Below are 15072 nucleotides of genomic sequence, written 5' to 3'. Positions count from 1 at the left end.
TGCAGTTCTGCATGGGGACTCCATGGTCAAAATTGTATTTTCAATCTCAGAAAAAGGGGAAAATCCATACAAAATTTCCGCATCAGTGCCAAAATATTGCTAAGAAATCCAAGCTATCATACAATAGCTTAATCAAAAGGGCTCTTGGTCATTACTATCAACTCTCTAAGAGAACAAAGGCACAGAGTTTCAAATTTACAATGAAGAGAAACATCTTTGTCTGGGTTCATAGGAACCAGCACACCATCTCTGAATATAAATTTTAAATCAAGCTTCAGTGATTCATTCACTACCTCATCTTTGGTTGCAGTTGCCTCCTGGCTTGTTGAGTGAGTAACACACTCAGCTGCCACAAAGTCCTTGTCTTGGTTTTTGGGGTCACATGTTCTCAAGTTCAAAGTTATTCCATGCCTTTCTCTTTTGAAGGTTTTGTTAGAAAAATCAAGATCTTCAATGTGACATTTTCTAATTGCTGAAATAAGATCCACGGATAATGATGAAACAGCATCATGGACATCTTCTACTGTTCTATGGTTATCGCTCAACTCACTGGTGAGAAGCTTGCGTATTGCAAGATATAAGCTGTGAAGACATCTAGGGCAACATTGATACATGCAAACGACCGCAGGTTCAGCATGCTCATGGCCTTTACTTGAAGAGATATCAATACCTGTAGCATTCTCATGTTTGCGAGAGTAAACATCAGTTACACCAGTCCCTTCTGTGGACAAGGTCGGGGGCTGATTAGAGATGGTACTTACAGTACCTCCATTAAGACCTTCTTGTTCTAAGGCAGTGTGAAGTCCATTCTCTGAAAGGACAGCAGAATGAGTGGATGTGGATTTACCTAATTCTTCTGACATCCTGACATCTCCATTGGCAACCTCACGGGATAGCAATCCATTCTCCTGATTTGGGGATGGATCAACAGGTTGGTTTGCAGCAGCAGAGTCATCAGAGTGATTGTTTAAAGAATCGTTTGGTAGACATTCTTTAGAGCTTGTATTTGTATGTCTACCATCGTGATCAAGTTTATCTGTATTATCATTTTTCTTATTCATGGCAGGAAATCCAGTTGTTTCAGCATGAATTTCCTTACAACTTCTCCCTGGGTTCTCCGAATCATCACCGTTCATATGAACATCCTTAGTTTCAGCTTGGTGATCTACACACGAGAGATGACTGTTTAACCCATCAGTTGACGACATGACTTTTGATATAGGCTCCAAGGAATCCTTATCCATACTAAAACGAAACGAATTTCAGTCAAGATTGATGCCATCTAGGAGAATATATATATATGTATATATAGTGAAAAGATAAAAAAATATAGTGATACCTGTGCAACGCATAAGCCCAATTGTTTACTATATCTTCCAAATAAGCCACTTGCGATAAAATGCGAAGATATTGATATCTGTCTTTCCCAGCTTGAATTTTTGCATTGATATTCTCAATTAGGATCTCAAGAACTTTCCTCACATCAAGAGAAACTTCCTTGGCTGATTTATAAACACCCCTGTAAGCCAATAAACCAACGGCAATCAAGCCTCTAACTAAACCAGATCTTTCTTTGCTTTTAACACCACCAGAGCTACCAGGAACCATTGACTTGTCTAGTGAATTATTGGGACGAATTACACAGGAATTAAAAGGCCAGCCCCCCCTCCATGGTCCACTTACATCAGCACAAGGACCTTCTTTGAGTTTTGATGTGACCCAACAAAGTTCAGCAAAATGTGGGAATAGAAGAATTTGATAACCAAATGTGGATATTGCTAGTGACAAGGTTGACTTTTCCTTCAGAGACCTACCATCGGGGGGTGGTGGTGGTGGTGGAGGCGCTGATGTGGATTTAGGAACTTGGGTTTCACTCTTCTCTTCATCAACTGATCCATTATCTTTACTCTGCCATACCTTCTCTTCACAAGCTTCAACAGAAACCTTTCGGACACCCAGATGAACATGAGAGCTCTGATGAATCAATTGAATCTGCTGCTCAACTAAATTTCTCAGTAGCTCTTCTACAGACAGAGTGATCAACGTCTCATTATCAAAATTACTATCAAGATGCAGTGAGAGTCGAGGGATTGTTTGCTGCAAAGGAGTTGATTGGCTGTCTTTAGATTGATAACTCTTGAAGAATTCCCTTATCTTACTTGGAAGTTCTGTATACGAAACTTCTGAAGTAGCCTGTTGCAAATGAGAAACAAAAGATAAGGGACCTGAACTCAATATATAAAATGTATCGACTTGTACTTATGTATCATGACCAATCACCTATTATTGTGGAAAACAAGGATGAGGGAGCCATAAAAAATTTTGATCAAGGAAGCAATTTTGATGTATAAACAACTGTTTCTTAAAGATTTGCAACTAAAAGAATCACACATGAATTATTAGTTGCATAGATATACATTTTTTTATGAGAACTAAAACAACCAAAAGTTAAAATATAAAATACATATTTAAAATAAAACAAGGAGCACAAATCCTAGGAATAATTGTACAAAGGCTTTAATACATTGCAGACAAAGATAAAGCCAAACATACCAGAATCATCAAGGACGTCGATACACCAATGGACTCCACCTGCTCAATAAATGACATCCAGGCATGTGAAGCCTTCTTGTTGGCCTTGCCTTCAGTAATCTCTGCAGAGCTTTTCTCTGTATTAAACTCACTTTCCTTATCATAGATTTGGACATGTTTGTTTACAGCCCACAAATCAATTCTTGGCATGAATAATATGCAAGATTGAAGACTAGCACATTTCACTGCCACATAGAAACATAATTATCAGATTCAAGAGTCGCTGCAAGTATACAGCTGGCATCAATATATTCATATAAAGCAAAAAATTCAGTCCTTCTTCCACACTTAGCATCTATAAATGGCTGCAAAAAGAAAAAAATGCATTTCATTGCAAGCTGAATTCTTAACCCTAACACACACAAAAATAAAATAATAATAATAATCAAATTGATAGCTTATTAAAAGATATCCAGAGTTTTGTTAATTAGCATACTTAGCAGTGCTTCCAAAAGGACAATAACCAGCATTAAGAGAGACATACATAATATTTGTGCAATGCCTTGCACTACATCTCCATGCCCTTCTTGTGAAGCGGTTGCCATATCAATCTTCTTTATTTCAGTACTCCCCACAAAGCAGTAAAGAAAGCAGGAAGCAAGATGTCTCTGGCCAGATCGGGGATTTCCAGAAATCAATATTCGAAATCCTGATTTATTAGTAAATGCAAATGACTTGTCTAGAAACAAACCACTACGCATGCCCAAATGATTCTTTATGGAGGGATCAGACTTCATAGTGCTATCATCTGTGTCATCTGCAGTATCAGGAGAACCACCAAAGCCATCATTTGCAGATAAAATGCCCAAACACATGAGCTTGCTCTTTATCTCAGAAGCAATATTTGTTTCTTGCAGTAAGTCATCAATGTGCAACCACCAGTGATCAATAGGCATTTTCCTTTTGTCTAGAACAGAAACCACTTCATTCTTAATCACTGTTACAGCTTTAGATAAAGGAGGTGGCAACCATAGATTTTCATCAAGAGATACAAGAAGTGTGCACAATGGCCCCAATAAACAAGGTATGAGGTGGATAGGAAGAGGGGAGCATACAACATCATTAGTGGCATTTCCTGCTTCTCTCCGGGAGCATGGTAGTGGGGAATGCAAAAATGCCTCTAACCAATCCCTCTCCTCCACTGCAAAGGATGGTAGACTAAGGTTCTTCCAACCAGAATGCTTTTCTTCAGCTAAGGACAAAACTTCTTGCAACGGGAAATTCCTCTTCAAGGCATTGATAGCCGCTTGAGTACAGAGAGCCTGAAGATCTGCACCAGCATAGCCAGGAGTCTTTTTTGCAATCCACTCAAGCAAGGACCCAGTAATTGGTTTAGGCCACCTCTGAGTGTGAAGTGACAGAATGGAAGCTCGGTCCTCAGTTGATGGCAGTGGGAAATAAATTTCCCGATCAAATCTTCCAGGTCGCCTCAGTGCTGGGTCAACAGCATCAGGACGGTTTGTTGCACCTATGACTACAACTGAACCCCTGGATTTTAAACCATCCATAAGAGCAAGCAAAGTTGATACAACAGAACTATGTGTCTGATCTTGCTGCCTAGTACGGGTAGGTGCTAATCCATCTATCTCATCAAAGAATATTATAGAAGGTTGACATCTCTCAGCAACCTGAAATAATAGTCTTAGTTGGCGCTCAGCATCGCCCACGTATTTCCCCAAGCAATCTGCACCTTTGCGGGCAAAATATGCAATCCGTCTATCGCCACGGGCACATGCACCTATCAATGCCCGGACCACTAAGGTTTTCCCTGTTCCAGGATACCCATGCAAAAGAACACCTCTGGGAGGTGTAAGCCCTAAATTATCAAAGAGCTCAGGATATAGTAGAGGCAAAATAACAACTTCCTTCATACACCGGATGACATCTTTAAGTCCAGCAACAGATTCCCATCCCTGAAAGGATGGTTCACATGCAGAGTCTGAACCACCAATGTACACTGGTGCTATTCTCAATAAATCACGATGAAGTCTCTTGTTCTCACGTTTCAAAAACTCCTCATCCTCTCCACAATTTTCAAGCCATCTCTCTTCTGCAGCAATATCCTTTCTCCAAGCATCATTTGAATGCTTCCTCATATCCCACTTCAGTTTCCTAGCTTTCAACTTCTTTATCCGGGCTAAATATTTACTACCATGTGGTTGGAAAAGATGCCGATGATCTGTGCAGGCAATAAGAAATTTACGGTGATCAAAGATGCAACCACTTGCTCTTGCACAAGGCTGTGAAACACAGATAGGATGTTAGTTCAGATTAAGGTTGGCATGAAAGAATGATTTCCTTTTTTGTGAATTCAAAATTAAAGGGGTTCAGAATATATGCAAATGTCACTCTAAGAGAGAACACATAACCAACCAAGTGATAAGTTTTTGGACAACGATCAACACGACAACCTGAGGTTGCCCCTCGCCTCCCACAACGTGTGCACTTCAATGCTCTTCCTCTGTAAAGTGCAGCCCTGACATTCTTCAAGCATCCCAACCCAGCAAAATAAACCTGGAATAGATTGTCATAATGAATGTTTATTTTAACTTCAACTTGAACATTTAAGTTGACTAAGCTACAAATGGGGAAATTGGTTGATTATAGATTAAAAGCATTATTCTTCGAGCTGGCAAAGTGTGTTGATTACTACAGTCAACATTATTGATGAAAGGGAAATGGTGCACAAAGGATTATATCTCACATTCTCGTGTTACTTATGTTCCCAAAGATAAAAGGGAATCTATTTATAATGTAACTAGGTGAACTGCAGAAACCATTTATGATCAGCATGTGGCCTCATAAAAATTGCTTGGGCATATTTAGTGAGATGTCTTAAAACAAAATAACCACTTTTTTTTTCTTCTTTTGTTTCTTTGAAAAATTCAATTGCATAATTTTCAGTTTTTAGAGTAATCGCAAGCACACATATCCAGAATTTCATGATGCAAAACCATGTTACAAAAGGTACGAGATTAAAATCACACCTCTGGACTCCATACAGCACATTGCTGATGAACCCATATTCGAGCAATGCCGAAGTTATCATTAATAGGACCCAAGAGATGACCAAGCCAGCCAGGTTCATCACTGAAACCATCCCAGATATCAAAGTTAGGCTCTTCTGAAGCCGAAGAACCGCTATATGCTTCATTCTCACTCTCACCATTGTCCTGAAGCAACCTTTTAGGAGGCTTACCATCAGTGCCTCCCCCGCACAATCCACACCGTCGACCCTCTTTGATCCGTTGGGAGCCATTTGAAGCTTGTTTCAGCTTATCCTTTGTCACATAGTTTGCATCTTTCAAAGTGTTTTCATCAATCTCAACCTCCTTGTCAGCTGATCCTTCATTTTCTACTTGCTTTGTTGAAATCCCAGCAATTTCAGCTCCTTCACTTGCATTATTGCCTTCCTTCTCACATGCTAACTGATCGTCCTGTTTATTTGCATGTTCCGATCGATCATCCGGTTTATCTGCATGTTCCAAAGGAGACTGTTCACTACCGCCACTACATTCCTCCGTTTGCAAATTGTTTGACATGTTTCTCTCCCCATTCCGTATAATAGGAGGTTCATTCACATCCAATATAATTACAAGGCTCCCGCCAGACACATCAGTTACTGGAACCGTATCATTACCCTCCTCTTTGTTCACTGTAAGCTCCACTTCTTGACTGTTGCTCTCATCTAAATTACCATGACACTCATTCTCTCTATGCCCTTCATAAGACTCCTTCTCTGTCTGCTTTGCTACAAAAGATTCATTCTCTTGAAGCTCTTCCTCATTAGATTCATTCTCTCTAAGCGTTTCCGTGTGAGATTCATTCTCTCTCAGCCCCTCTTCATGAGATTCGTTCTCCTTAGGCCCTACTTCATGAGACTCATTCACTTTAAGCTCTTCTTCATGCTTTGTAGCTTTGATCCTCGCTGGTCTCTTTGACTTAACAATCCTTGGCACTCCACCTTCCAATTCCTTCTTCTTATCAACCTTCAATTCATCATCACCCCTACTTACAACCACATCCTCAAAAAGCTTCCTCTTCCGACGGGGCAATTCCTTCTCATCATTGACCTCAAAACCTGCACCCCTAGCCCTAGACCTCAACCTCGATCTCCAAGCCGAAGGACTCCCCTCAATGCTGCTGCCGGGACTCTGCTGCTCCAAATTCTTCTTGCCACTCTCTATGCGCCCTGCAGGCACTCCAACCTTCCCTAACTTCCGCCGTTTCTTGGGAGGAGCAGGAGAGGCATCCAGCAGAACCGGGGCACGCCGAACACGGGAGCTTCGGCGAACCGCTGAATCCGCAGCATCAGTAATCAAATTATCATCACACCCATTGGAATCACCATGGTTCCGATTGTACTCCTTCTCACATATCGCGTCTAACCTCTTGTGCTTCTTCCGAAGCCACGGACTAGATTTACCAACATTCTTATGCTTAGATGAAGAACCAGATTTAGAAGACAATCGCATTTCGCATCACAATAAACCCAAAACAAAACTAAACAATCACATACACATTGAAACCCCAAAAAATAAGAGGCGCAGACTTCTTTTTCTCTCGGTGTTTTCCTTCCAATCGGGTGCCAACATGTGATACTATTTAGATTAAATAACAATCGCACCCACCAAACTGGGAAATCAGCTTGGAATGCAAAGGAATTTTAAGGAAAACAAAAACCCTAGAAATTGAATCGAATAACGGCTTCCAATGGGGTTTCGGTTTGATTGAAAAGAAACGCTTCCCCTTTTTTTATGTGGAGATAGGGTTTCTGGGCTTTGGGGGGTTTCTGAAGCTTTCTTCTTCGTTTTCTCAGTGCTGTTTTCTGAGGTTTTTCTTCAGTGTTGCAGAGAAACTAGGGCGTGAGTGTATGAAAAATTATCAGTGTTTTTTGTTTCTGAAATTTCTGTGCTTTAGAACACGGGCGTTATGAAGCGTGAAAATCACGTGAGGCTTTTCAGCCGTTCGTTTGCAAGATAGACTGAGAGTGTAATACACGCGCTTGAATAGGTAACTCGGAAGGGTATCTTGGGGGCTTATTTTTGCAATTTTTTTCTTTTAATTTCTTTTTATCCAACACATTGTTGCCGCCAAAATTGTGTTTGCATGACACTAAATATGAAGCAAAGTGGGAGGGTATTTATGTTTTGGGAGGGCAACGGCTCCTTAAAAAAATTCTATTTATAAAATATATGTATTTTGATACATTTTGTGCTTTGTGGGGCTACATGTGCTCTAGTGACTTTGCTTTTTATTTTAATTTTTTTCTTTATGTCTATTTTTCTCAAATTTTCACATCTTATACAGGTTATGCACTTATGTTCTGGCTCATTAAGGTTATTGTTACATATTCCTCTCACCAATACCCTTTTTCTTACAAAATAGGTTCATCAAAAATACTTCTAGGGTGACTTATGATGCAATCCATTGTTCAAGGCTTCCTTTGCACATGGTAGTGCAAAATGCAAGCAATGCTTAACTACTTGCATTTAAAAACATTCTCTATTTCAATTACTAAGAACTTGTGCATGTTACATCATAGTCATAGATAATCAAAACCATAGCATATGATATCAATAGAATTATAGGCATTTTCTTACAAGAGGAAATCACGTTTGAGCATTGAGAGTTATATAAAGAGTATTAGAGTAGTATAATTATTTTAATTTTTAACAATGGTTACTTCATACCAAGAGTTAAATTGTGAGGCCATGGATGATGAGAAAGAAATTATATCTTTAACTAATCATGTGTTGTTTTATGTTGAAGAAGTTAACTATTAGAGTATAATATGTTTATGTTCGGTTTTAGTACTTATTTCACTTGATGTTAGGTGATATTACATATGAAATTTCTTTATTTGTGGTACTTAATTACCTATTTACCTTAACCTCCACATAGTTTTTTTTTTTTTTTTTGAGTTTCTGGCGTTGGCCAATATGCATGAAATAAGTACAAAAATAAGTTAAAATAATCGTTGTCACTAACTTTGAAGTAATTCAATTTCAACATCTTCCAAGAAATAAGTACAAAAATAAGTTAAAATAATCGTTGTCACTAACTTTGAAGTAATTCAATTTCAACATCTTCCAAGTGTCTTGACTTTCTAAGTGAGCTATTTTCTTTTACATAATCCATGGAGAAATAATTGGTTGGAGTTAAGTATGATTTTGGTCCCAACGGAGAAGTCGAAAATCAATTTCGTCCCTAACTTTTTTTTTCCTACAAAATGGTCTCCAAAATTTCAGTTTGTTTTAAAATCGTCTTTCGGACGAAAATACTATTCCCCCTTCACCCCAAAATCAACCAAACTAAGCAAAAGCAAACAGAACAGAAGCCTAAGCCCAGATCCCACCACCACCACCATTATCATCATGGTCATCATCATCATCATCATCATCGTCAAAAGAACAACAAAACTCAAAATAGAATCCACCACCACCCCACCATCATCATCAACACCAGAATCCATCACCACCCCCACTTCAGAAAATCAGAACTCAAAACTCAGAAAATCAGAACTCAACAAATCAGAACAATCAAAACTCAGGAGCAACAATATTCCAAATTCAAGCCAAATCAAAAGAAGAGATTTATTAACAGAGCATGACATTCAGAAATTTCACAAAAAAATCCAGAAATTCCATAAAAAATCCAGTTCACAAAGAAGAAGAAGACGAAGAAGCGGCGGGTGGTAAAGGTCGTGGAGCAGCAGCAAGGGCGCGAGTAGCAGTGCGAGAGGCGAGGACTGAACGACGAGGAGCAGGAGCGGCGGCGACGACGGCGAGGAGCAGCGGCGGTGGCCCTTAGCTTTCTCCCTTCCGATCTCTCTCTTCTCCCTTAGCTTTCTCCTCTCTTGCTCTCTGTTTCCCCTTCTGATCACAGGCGGCGGTGCGACGGTGCACCGTGCAGGGGTGCGGCGGTGCGGCCTCCCCTTCCCCCTGATTCTCCTTCCCCCCCCCCCCTTCGATTCTCTTTCTCCCTCCTGTGGTTTTCTTTTTTTTTTTAATTTTTTAATAAAGTGTAATTTGGTAATAAAAAAATAAAATTGATAAAAATGACGATTTTAAAATAACCTGAAACTTTGGGGACCATTTTGTAGCAAAAAAAATTGGGGATGAAATCGATTTTCGACCTCTACGTTAGGAACTAAAATCATACTTAACGCTAATGGTTGATTAAATGATGGATGGCTAAGATTATTATTAAATTTGCAGTTTGGGGGGGTGTCATAGAAAATTTGGTAACTAGAAGTATAATATAGTAATTTTGATGCACTATCAATTAAAAATAATATTATAATTATTTTAATTATATTTGTTTATAGATTTAAAATTCTGTAGACGTAAATGCATCCATTTATATAGGGTTAGAAGAAGTATCATTGTCTTTTGATGATTACAACTTTTTTCAAGATTTTTTCATAGATCTGTAGAATTTTTTAGTGTAAAATATTTATTTTTCAATCTTTGGTCAAAATGACTACGAAAGAAGATCATGGCTTTAGTTTTATCCTTTTGGCATTGATAAGTAGTTATTTCCAAATATACCAAGAGCATTAAATTCAAGATGAGAAAACTTTGACATAATAAAAATTTATTACCCGAGTCTCCTTAAATTTTGATCAGAATCTTGTGTTGATAACGTATTATAAAATAAATAAAGAAAAAAAAATAAATATAAAATAAAGAAGTATAAATAAATAACTCTAATATTAATATTCCCCACAATTAATATCTCAATCTCAATATAATAGAAATGATTCATATATATATATATATATATAAAATAGAGGCTCAAAAAGTCAAACCCTGTTGCATTAATGTAGAGTCTATCTTAAAAAACTAAACACCGTTTACAGTTAACATTCAACCATCCAAAATTACCTTGATTGGACATTCATATTGCAACAAATTATACCACTAGAAGCATTTAACGTACAAGTGTTATTTAGAATTAATTTTGGAACCTACTCTTTGATTCTTAAGCTTCCAAATGAACTACCAGAAAAAGCGTAATGGAAGCAAAATCATAACACACACAAGATTTCAGGCATAGCATGCAAAACTTGCTGAACCATTGAGCAGAGATAAATTATGTAATACAAAACCATCATATAAACTTCACTGATGTTAACTGTTAAGTGTTCCAAGTTTGCATGGGATATAATCAGTACATCATGCAGTTTTTCAAGACTGAAAGTTTATACACAAAATCCTACTCTTGCTTTACTCAATCAACCATCAATCGTCTTCATTAAGGAGAGTAAAGTCTTCCACTTCAGTTTCTTTGTTCACTTTGCGCAATTCCTCAATCTCAATCAGTAACAAGGCATCCTGCACCACCCTATCTGCACGCAATTTCTTCGGGCAACCTAACACACACACAAAGATGAAAGATCTAGTCAAAGAGCAACGCAACGATGCAGAAGGAATGTGAAGCTTATCAGACGTCAATGATCCACCTGATATTGGACATCGATTGGATGACTTTATATATTGCATTATTATTCTCTTTTCATAAATATGCTTGCATTCCACACTGCAACAATGAAATAGAAATGAGTAACATGCATAATAACAAAACCTATTAACAAGCTCTTCTACATGCTAGAAAGCATGCATTTCACCGTTAGTTGAAATTTTCTCCCACATTTTAATTCACATGCCAAACTCACCCTTATTGGTGTAATCACAGAGATTTTTAGTAATCTTTTATCCCATCTTGATATGAAAGCAAAACTCATCCTAAAGAGTGAACACTAAACACGATTACTTTTTAGTGCAAACATTCAAAACTTTAGTTAATCTTTTCTTCGAGTCACTTTCCAATTGTTTGTTGTATCTTTGGCTTACCTCGGTGCTTACTCAAAGTGCATCCAAAATATAGTTAATCAGCTATCTCAGGAATTTAGTAACACTAAATTCACCATCAAATACAACGAGAAAACCTTGGCCTGCTAAATTCTGAATTTACTATGATATGTTCTCCAAAATCCAGGAGCTGTGACGAACTTCCTAAGTATAAGAAATTTGGCATCCACCTTTGTGGATAACTGAAAGCACAGACTAAATAGAAACTATGGGGGAAAATGAAAGGTGCATCTATCAACTTAAAATGTGAATGGCCAAGGTCACCACTCTACCCGACCTATTGACCTAGCTAGTAAAATCAGGTGTCAGTATAAAAAGTTGCAAGTTGCTGATATAGGGGAAGACTGTATTTTACTAAAATATGAATGAGTATTAAGGGACAAATTGTTGTTCTTACAAAAATCACTAAAGATTGTAACTGCAGGTCTACAGCTCATCAACAAAGCTTTTCCCTTATGCCCCGGAGATCATCATGGTTTGAAATCCTATAAGCAGGATTTCTCTGAGCAGGATAAGGCAGAACATTTCTACCACAATTTTACCAAGCAAATGGGAGCACAAGTGAGAAAAAAACAGGCCAATGGATACGGGAACATATATAGGCATGTCTTTCTCATTTGGAGTTTCATATAAAGGTTTCAGTCTTTGACTGAAAGCCAGCCCAATCTAAAATAGGAGAGGTGAAGGATAATAAAACAAATGGGCAGGCCGTATCCCATGTCCTAGATAATTCAGCAGGGTAGAATCTAAGCCAATCCCACACTCCACCAGAAACTGGCTTAACATGCTCAATATCCGTTAATGACCATTTTGACGAGCATTTTTTTTTTCATTTGAAACAACAGTTTCAACCAAATACAGATCACACAGTTCCAACTAAGAATTAGTGAACATTGCACTTGTCTTGTTTCAAAACAATTTTCTAACTCAATACACTGCCAATTTTTACATTTACTCATCTGTCTAGCAAGTGAGAAAACTAAACATGCATTGATTGCAAATTGACCAAATTTACATATATGTCATGAAATAAACATTGAGGAGGAATCATCAATCATAGTTTATTCAATTAAAATATGTAACTTCAAATACTAACAGAAAAAGATAAAAAATTGGAAACCAATGCGGCATTATATCAAAGGGGTATATGTGGTACCTGCGAACTGGTTCTTCAAGCTCAGTAACAGGTTTTCCAGTCAATGGGCAAGTCATATTCAAAATACTGGATTGGGTACTTGTCATTACAATGTCCTCCTGCTCTTCTCCTGGCATTGGCTGCCCTTCATGATGAACTTTCTGAAGACAAAAGATAAATAGCAAGCACATTAGATTATTAGGAAGCAAGAAGAAAAACTCAAATAAGTGTAGGTATGTCATAGTAAAATGCTATAGCATTTATTAAATAAAAAAAATTTCTAACAAAAAAGACCATGGAAACAGAATATTACAAAGCATAATGCAGGTTAGAATGTGCATAAGTATGAGATTATATAATCAAAAGAATGTTGACACTAATATTTATCCAATGGCGGGAACGTATCCTTCTATTCACAGGTGTCAAACTCTTGTAAGACAAGGATGAGAGCTCATATCATTGCAGGAAACTGTTCTTACCAGAGAGACACAAGTCACCTATCCACCTTGGCCAGAACTTAAAATCATTAAACAGTAAAGAAAACACATAAAATGAGTGGTAGGGTTTCCCAAATCTTCGAACTTAATTACCATTACTCATCTTATGAATAAAATATCTTGAGAGAAATAATAGTTAACTATTTCCAAACTAAGAAAATAGGGAGGTGCACTGACCTCTGATATAAAGACAAACATTTCCATCTATCGTAAACCAAAACATGCCGCCAGAGGCGATCTTCAAAAGTTACAAGTCAGAAGACACATACCCATACAGCTTCCTTAAATTGGCGAACCAAAGGATTACTATTAGGATCTGAAGTAGTATACTGGCCCTTCAATTTTGACACTTCATCCTCAAGTAACTTACGAAAATTATTCACCTGTATTTTTAAGCAAGTTAGAATTCAGAGACAATGGTAGGGTTAGATGATAGTAACAGATAATAGCTCATACTTAGTACCCAAAAAAAGGTTCTAAGCATGGAATCCAGAACTCACAACCTCTTCTTTTGGCTGGTATCCGTTTGCAATAGCTTGAACTGCTGATGAAAGATGCACACTATCCTCAGAGAGATCAGCTAACTCCAAAACAGCCTCTTCCAACTCCTTCACCTGAAGTGAATGGTTACTATTTTGCACTTACCATATTATCAAAATTTCACACTCCAATATATATATATATAAGAAAGTGAATGAATTGAAATACCTTATCAGATTCGTTGTGTTTCTCGAATTCAACTGCAATCTCCTTCATTATAGTCATAGTCTTTCGTATATGCTAAAACAAACCCAGTAGAAAGGAAGCAAGTAAACTAATCAAAATTCATTACTAATCTGCAGATATATATCATAAAATGAGCTAACGAAGTACAAAAATTCCAATAGCAAGTTGCAACCTTATTCCTTTTGAGGAAGCAAGGAAGAAAGCAGGGCACGAAATAAAAAAGCGTGCCCTAGAAAACAATCAGAAAATAAATTGAAGCGAGACAAGGGAAGGGAAAGAGGGGGGTTTGAAAATTACAGCAATGAGAGTCTGATCATCAGAACAGAACTGGGTCGCCACGATCCTCATTTGGTCGCCGTGCGAGGATGAAGCCATCAGAAGATTCTAGAAGCTTCTTCAGAAGTGGGAACCCTCTTTCGAGTGTGTGAATTGTGAAAGAAAGGAAGGAAACTTTTGGAGGGAAATTTTTGGAGTGAGCTGCGGCGACGATGAAGATAGGGGCTCAGAGGATGGTAGTGACGGTGAAGGCTGGGTGGTTGAAGAGAGAAAAGGAGAAGGTTGAGAGAGAAGAGGATGTGCGGGTGTGAGTTTCAGAGTGAGTGAGAGAGAAGGTTGATGGTAGCGCCGGCAATGGTGGTGGCTGATGGTGGTGAAAAATGGATAATGATGGAGAGAAGATAATGGTGGTTACGGCGATGAAATATTGAGTGAGTGAGATTGGGAGAGGATGTGAGAAAGAGAAGAGGGAAAGACAGAACTTCGCCGGAGGATTGATGAGAACGTTGAGTTGAGAGGGAATGAGAGCTGTGCGGAGTGGAGGTTGTGTTTTTGTGAACAAGACAAGGGTTTGCTCCTAAACGTGACACACGCACGTAGAAGAAGCTCCTTACAAAAAATGGTAGTTGTACACGAGTCTCAGTATTTTTATCCTCGGTATATAAATACAGTAAAATATTATATACATACACAATATTGCAGAAAATAACCAAAAACTTCCAAGTGCCAAAACAAAGAAGTTCTCTTCTCTGCACAGTGCTGTCTACTCTCCTCTTCTAAACGTCGTTTGTCTTCTCTCCTTATCACGGTTTTATCTTTGTTTTTTAGTGCGCTTCACTCTGTTCTTTCCCTCTTCTTAATACACTCCATTTCCTTTTCTAATCAAAAGTGAATCTTTCATATTAATGAGTTATGAATGCATGTTAATTTATTTTAGTTCTTATCAATTTTAGAATTTTGATTCTATTTT

At 38.0% G+C, this 15072-nt stretch overlaps 2 protein-coding genes across 2 annotated transcripts; both read right to left on the bottom strand.

Moving 5' to 3' along the window:
- On the bottom strand, positions 1 to 7706 carry LOC107612908 (P-loop containing nucleoside triphosphate hydrolases superfamily protein). Its single transcript, XM_016314690.3, has 6 exons — positions 5580 to 7706; positions 4966 to 5106; positions 3077 to 4832; positions 2554 to 2777; positions 1340 to 2193; positions 1 to 1245 (listed from the first exon to the last, which is right to left on the bottom strand). Exons 1-6 carry the CDS (start codon positions 7065 to 7067, stop codon positions 129 to 131), a joined length of 5580 nt encoding a protein of 1859 aa, XP_016170176.1. The 5' UTR covers positions 7068 to 7706; the 3' UTR covers positions 1 to 128.
- Positions 7707 to 10650: 2944 nt separating this feature from the next.
- On the bottom strand, positions 10651 to 14735 carry LOC107610792 (E3 SUMO-protein ligase MMS21). Its single transcript, XM_088497689.1, has 7 exons — positions 14124 to 14735; positions 13809 to 13880; positions 13604 to 13714; positions 13370 to 13483; positions 12625 to 12764; positions 11060 to 11136; positions 10651 to 10969 (listed from the first exon to the last, which is right to left on the bottom strand). Exons 1-7 carry the CDS (start codon positions 14199 to 14201, stop codon positions 10839 to 10841), a joined length of 723 nt encoding a protein of 240 aa, XP_088353815.1. The 5' UTR covers positions 14202 to 14735; the 3' UTR covers positions 10651 to 10838.
- Positions 14736 to 15072: the final 337 nt, after the last annotated feature.

The sequence above is a fragment of the Arachis ipaensis genome, chromosome B8 (genome assembly GCF_059453495.1).
Source record: "Arachis ipaensis isolate K30076 ecotype BB chromosome B8, ASM5945349v1, whole genome shotgun sequence".
Lineage (NCBI taxonomy): Eukaryota > Viridiplantae > Streptophyta > Magnoliopsida > Fabales > Fabaceae > Arachis > Arachis ipaensis.
Note: the sequence above shows the minus strand (reverse complement) of the source record. Positions and strands in the feature narration are given on the sequence as shown.

Excerpts from the sequence above, each read along its gene's own strand:
- LOC107612908 (XM_016314690.3), bottom strand. The coding sequence starts at position 7,067 with ATGCGATTGTCTTCTAAATCTGGTTCTTCATCTAAGCATAAGAATGTT. Across the intron at positions 5,107-5,579 it reads GTGCTGTATGGAGTCCAGAG|GTTTATTTTGCTGGGTTGGG; the intron begins GTGTGATTTTAA and ends AATCTATTCCAG. Across the intron at positions 4,833-4,965 it reads GTCCAAAAACTTATCACTTG|CCTTGTGCAAGAGCAAGTGG; the intron begins GTTGGTTATGTG and ends TGTGTTTCACAG.
- LOC107610792 (XM_088497689.1), bottom strand. The coding sequence starts at position 14,201 with ATGGCTTCATCCTCGCACGGCGACCAAATGAGGATCGTGGCGACCCAG. Across the intron at positions 13,715-13,808 it reads AACACAACGAATCTGATAAG|GTGAAGGAGTTGGAAGAGGC; the intron begins GTATTTCAATTC and ends CATTCACTTCAG. Across the intron at positions 10,970-11,059 it reads CAATCGATGTCCAATATCAG|GTTGCCCGAAGAAATTGCGT; the intron begins GTGGATCATTGA and ends TGTGTGTGTTAG.